Source organism: Thermobia domestica, chromosome 13 (assembly GCF_964235325.1).
Source record: "Thermobia domestica chromosome 13, izTheDome1.hap1.1, whole genome shotgun sequence".
In the NCBI taxonomy this organism is placed as follows: Eukaryota; Metazoa; Arthropoda; class Insecta; order Zygentoma; family Lepismatidae; genus Thermobia; species Thermobia domestica.
The window spans coordinates 174,822,494-174,828,493 of record NC_137466.1 but is presented as its reverse complement, the minus strand read 5'-3'; the positions used below and the strand labels follow the sequence as shown (position 1 = coordinate 174,828,493).

The 6,000-nt window shown below is 35.0% G+C and overlaps 1 protein-coding gene across 3 annotated transcripts in view; it reads left to right on the top strand.

The window, feature by feature from the left end:
• The first annotated feature begins 442 nt into the window (after window positions 1–442).
• The window catches only part of LOC145668769 (uncharacterized), a 55,897-nt gene continuing 50,339 nt past the window's right edge, over window positions 443–6,000 (top strand). The window contains exon 1 of one of the 3 annotated variants that reach the window (XM_081736925.1): window positions 443–552. Coding sequence is in view for 1 of the 3 variants with exons in the window: in XM_081736924.1 (XP_081593050.1) it covers window positions 1,271–1,346 (76 nt within the window). In the remaining 2 variants the exon portion in view is untranslated. Of the gene's footprint in view, window positions 595–813; window positions 1,347–6,000 lie in introns of those variants that run through there. The other 2 variants (XM_081736926.1, XM_081736924.1) reach the window with 2 other exon arrangements.

Sequence of the window (6,000 nt, the reverse complement as noted above, 5' to 3'; positions counted from 1 at the left end):
GTCTTCGCCGCCCCTCCGCCGGGCAAAATCTAAAATGACGGTGCTTTTAACAAGAAACCTATATAATTACGATAGAACATTGCTAGAGCGTTTACTTTTGTACTCTACACTTCCACCTTTCTTCCGTCCTAGTTTACTTTTGGTGTACCACTTGAAAGAATGGTTGAAAAATTGTAATTCTTTCAATATATATATTGTTATTGAGCCCGAAAAGGTTTCCGCTGGACATGAAAATATCTCACTTGGCATAAATAAAACTCAAGGGTGCTAACAAAAGTAATTGTTGAAAATTTACAATTATTTTACGATTTGTGTATAAATACGGATTCCATATGTATGGGGACAGTGCAAAAACTACAAACCAATTTATGCTAGACCGCCACTAAAAAGCACGAATGCTATCTAAATGTTCCGGCAGGTCAAGTTGTGCGCTTGCGCGGAAGAGCAGATGTGTGTGAGTAGAAAGCAAGTGTATCAACGGTGATAGTATGCGAAGATAGTGAAAAGAAGTGTGTTTTGGCAATGATACAAGTTTCAATAGCACTTATCAAGGTTTCATACTAGTAACATTCCACTTGTAAACATAAAATACAGGTTCTGTACACAGTGAAAAAATATACCGCTCGTTGAAAATAGCTCCTAATAGAGTCATATCTCATATATACTCATTTAAGTTATCTCTCGTAAAGCACTTGTAATAATTTTACACTAGTAACCCTACACTTCTAAACTTAAAATATAGCTGTATTACTTTATATTTAACTCTGATGCCTGCAGAAATGTTTTCTTTGAAAATATGTCTTTTCGTGTAAAGTATTGAATTTTACCTCTAAATAATGCAAAATCTAGTGCACCAAAACTACACCAACACCCTTTCTTCTTTGTACATTTATTTGTTCATACATTTCCTTCTTTCTTTACATTTTTCTTTTTTCATTATACATTTTCCACTTTTCCTACCTTTTTAGCCTTGTCCATCTGAGTACTTAGTCCTCTTTCACTCTCCGAAGTTCTCTCCCGATTTTGACGTTTTCCTGATTTTGGCGTTTCCTTTCCTGATTGTGACCTTTATTATGAACAATTTATCTTTCACTTCATAAATCCTTCTTGTGAGGCACACACAATACAATTTATACTATTGTAGCCTACATGAATTTTGTCTGAGGCACCCTATTAAGTATTAGTTGTTTTGAGGAAAAAGAAGAATTCAGGTGTTTGAAGTAAACAAATCAAGTGTAAATTTACGGTAATGTAGTAAAATTTGGTTGAAATGAACTTTGAACGGAAGAAGCTGATTACAATATGCGTTTCATGTGCGTTAATATTTTGTACAGGTGTGGAATATGGTAAGTGTCAGTATTCGTATCAATAAGTAACATTCTATTAAACTTTACATAATGGTGTTATTTCGAACGTTTATGCCATTTAATTTATATTTGCTAGCATTTTGAACCACTATTATTATTGTTGTTTTGATGGTGGTTAAGTTTAGGCACACCACCTTTTCTTTTTCATATTTACGGGTGAAATTCAATTCTCTTCATAAAAAGACATGTTTATAAGGAACAGATTCTGCAAATAGCAGAATTAAATACTAGTAATACAGCTACATTTTACATATAAACTCACCGTCGCTGATGTGCCTGCCCCCTTCGGACACACCCTCGCGCTCTCTGCAGCTTCACTCTGCCCTGACTCGGTTACATACTATTGATAGTTTTTAGTGGACACCTAGCATATATTTGCTTGCGTTTCTTGCTATGTATTTTTTATGCCATCTGGACTCTGGATTTATATGAAAATCGTAGAAAAATTGTAATTTCTTCAACGATTACTTTTGGTGACCCCTTGAATTTCATCTATGGTAGGTGGGGTAATGTCGTGTGGAGCATATTTTTGGATTTGGGGGTCTAAATTTTTTTGAGTTAAAATTTCATTCTTGGTACCTACTATATATTTTCTGTATTTTTTGTTGGGACAAAAAGAAAGAAACTAGTGAAAGAGTTATAATTTTTCAACAATTATTTCAAGTTTTTGCCTAAACTTGACACTGCACGATCTTTTTATGTTTAAGGGCACGAGCAGGAAGAAAATAAATCCTTAATTTGGGAACCTGTACTACTTTCTTGTTTTGTAAAGGAGAAAAGGTCCAACTATTGCGAAAAAACGCTCTATATTGTTAAAAATCACGGCTGTCATCATGCCAAGCAACTACGATATCAAAGAAAACTGATAATTTTGTTCTTGTTTAATAACTTGGACACTTCTCATTAAAAATTCACTCCGAGTGATTCTTTGCCACTTGTAATTGTTTAAGTATTTGTCTGTTTTAATTATGTACAAATTCCTTTTTGTAATTCACTAAAAAGATAATATGTTCTTGAATTTTCATTTCAGTTTTTTTTTTTTTTTTTTTCAGCAAATTACAAGAACGAATTTATACATAATTAAAACAGACAAATATTGAAACAATTACAAGTGACAAAGAATCATTCCGAGTGAATTTTTAGTGAGAAATATTGAAATTATTAAACTAGAACAAAACTATCTGAAGGAATTACCTCGATTTTCTTGGAGAATGAACTGTCACAATACCAACACAATCTTAAAGTTTTTTTTTTCGGAGTACTTGGAGTCTTTTTTGTTTTGCGGGAGACAGAAACAGTTTAAAATACCAAATTAATGTTTTTAATCTACTAATTAAAAAAAAAAGCTCGCCTGGAGAAGGTTAAAATGTTTAAATATATTGAAAAATGAACTTATTAAAAAAAAAAAAAAGCAGTGCTGGGTAATAAGGTGTAGTTTTTATACTAAAATGTACTCTATAGCATCTATTAGTAATAGTTACTAATTATTGCTAACTTACTTAGTAATAAAATTATTTATTAACAGTCACTGGAACTGTAGGTACACGAAAATATAGATATTTATATAACTTTCAAAGAAATGTAGGAAATGTTTTTCCAACTTTCATGAAAAAAATATTCGCCCGTCATTATTTTACTAATCATATAGGGTAAGTTCGCCAATAGTCGACCGCCATCCAATAGTCGACCATTTTTGCTTATTATTGTGTATATAAAATATATCTAATGGTCTTTTGAAGTGGAAAGTGATTCACGATAAAGCTTGCATCATATACCACCAATGACAATCATTGTTTCCCTCTCCCTTGGCCAGCTGGTCGTCTTTCACCGATAAATTTCGACGTATCTGTAGAATTACGACTCAGGTGCACAGTTTAAGACAGCGTGCAATGGGAATGTTGTGCACCTGTTGTTTTTCGCTTTTCTGAGGATATAGATAGTACGTGAGGTAAGAAATATTTTTGTTACATAACTAAGTTATTCTAGAAGCTGTACAGTATAATTTGTCAATAACTGAAAAGTATTAAATGAAAAAATACATGTTAAAATGTGGTCGGAATTTGGCATTTTTTCTTTCCCATACAAACCAATTGTCGACCAAGGGTGGTCGATTATTGGATTATTTGAGAGTGCGCCAAATTGCTTCAAATTATTTCCTGTTTGGTACTAAGGTCTGTTTTTCAACATGCATGTATAAAATTTTTGATTTCGTGACATATTCTAAAAATCGACCGCCTGTTTCTCGTGTTGGTCGACTATTGGAATATTTCGTGCCACCTGTCGACCGCACTGTTTCATACTATGTTTCGCGTTTTGCTGACTGGAATTTGTTCAGTAACTTAGTTGAAAGGTTCTTTTTCTGACGATCTACTATTTCAATGTGAAACCAAGATTTTTTACACGAGAACAAGAAGTCCTCCTCGCTGGTCTAATGGGTATCACCCGTGCCTTTGGTGCTCTGTGTCCCGAGTTCAATTCGAAGCGGGAGAGCATAGAACAAATTAAAGCGATTCGAATATTACTATAAACTGTAGGTCCACGTCTCTACATAGTCTTGATCCTAAGAAGGGATTAAACCATAATAAACAAAGAAACAAGCAAACATACGAGAACAAGAAGGGTTCCTGTACGTCTACCACGTCTCCCTGAATGAGAGAAATAATAATAATTTCTTGGAAGCAGGTATCAGACACGTTGTTCAGTGCCTAGCCTGCTGGATTGCGAATTGGTATGGAGAGATCTGCGGGTTGAAACCCCAATGCCGGTCCTTCTGACAGATTTCTTAGGGGTTTTGTCAGTTATACCAGGCGCATGTCATAATGTTACCTACATAATAGGCTCTGGCCGACACCTTCGTTCATCCTTTTCCCTCCCCTATCCCGTCATGTGCAACAAATGCTTAAAGGACATAAATAAATTCAACAAAATTCAGGTAAGTGTTAACGTATGCTGCTTTGTAATAAAGTCCTGGGTTCAATTTTCCATGGGAATACAATTGGTTCGGAGCTCACGTTAAATTCTAGGTCTCACGTTCTTGGGACGTCATCACCATCCGATTAATCGCAATAAAAAAATATTGATTCACTCGACTCAGGTATTTTCAGGTCAGAACCTGCTTTCGGGAAGAACACTGAAATATTAAGATTATCAATATTGAAAAACAACTTTTGTTGATATATTCTTGATTACTTCTGCTTTATAATATAGCAATGCATTTTGTTGTTAGAAATATGGCGAACCATTTAAATTTTGTGTATTTTTGACAGATAGCATGGCTCCGGGATATAAAAGAAAATTTTTCCGCTATTCGGAATTTGATATGCAGTGCGCTTTAGAAGCTGTAAGAACAAAACAACTTTCAGTTATGTCTCTCCAACAACAGAATCAGAGAGGCCTTTAATTATTCTGAGAAAGGAAGCGTCTATTCCAGAATTTGTGCCATCAAATGAGAAGAAAGGAAACACATCAACTACACTGAATGAAACTGAACCTATGAAGGATATTCGGCAAGATATTTATTCTTCCAAAGACCCTTTTACTGAAGCTTTGTTTTCTATACCAGAAGCACAGCAAGGAACAATGGACATTGAAAGCGATGCTGTTACTGTACCAAGTGAATCAAATTAGAAGAATATCGCAACAACACCTAAAACTATCAGACCAATATATATAACGCCAACTTTTAAAAAGCATCTGTTCTGGCCTAAGAGTCCAGTCAAAAAGCCTAAGAAGAAGGTAGAGAAGATACCGTTTGCAATTAGCTCAGAAGAATATCGCCGCGTACTGACTGCAAAACAAGAAGAACAGAAGAAACTAGAGGAGGAAAAGAAACACAAAAGGGATGAAAGAAAAGCAAAAAAGAGCAACAAACTGAAAAATCCAAAGAACGATCAAAGAAGACGACCACTGCTGGTATAGAAGAACATCACAATGAAGAAGATGTAATTGACGAAGGCGATGGAGCCATATGCGCAGGATGTGGAGTGATAAACGATTTTGCTTTGGAAAGTGAGAATAAATCAGTAGGTTGCGGTCAATGTGATAAATGGTTCCATCTTCGGTGTATCGATTTATCTGGCTATGCATGGGAAGAACTTGCAGATAAGCTGTTCCTGCGCTCAGATTGTACCATATAAATGATTTGAATAAACAATTAGGAATTCACTGTTATTACATGAAAAGATAACTCAATGTGCTCAAGTAACTCAAAAGAGAAACCTAACACGGGAGAGAAACCTTATCATATATGAGACGATAACTCGACGTGCTGAAGTAACAAAGGAGAGAAATCTTATCATATATGAGAAGATAACTCGATGTGCTCAAGTAACACAGGAGAGAAATATTATCATATATGAGAAGATAACTTGATGTGCTCAAGTAACACAGGAGAGAAGCCTTATCACATATGAGAAGATAACTTGATGTGCTCAAGTAACACAGGAGAGAAGCCTTATCACATATGAGAAGATAACTTGATGTGCTCAAGTAACACAGGAGAGAAGCCTTATCACATATGAGAAGATAACTCGATGTGCTCAAGTGACACAGGAGAGAAAACCTAACACCGGAGAGAAACATATTTCACACAGGAGAAAAGTGAACACTTAGGATTTTCTAAATTATTAGACAT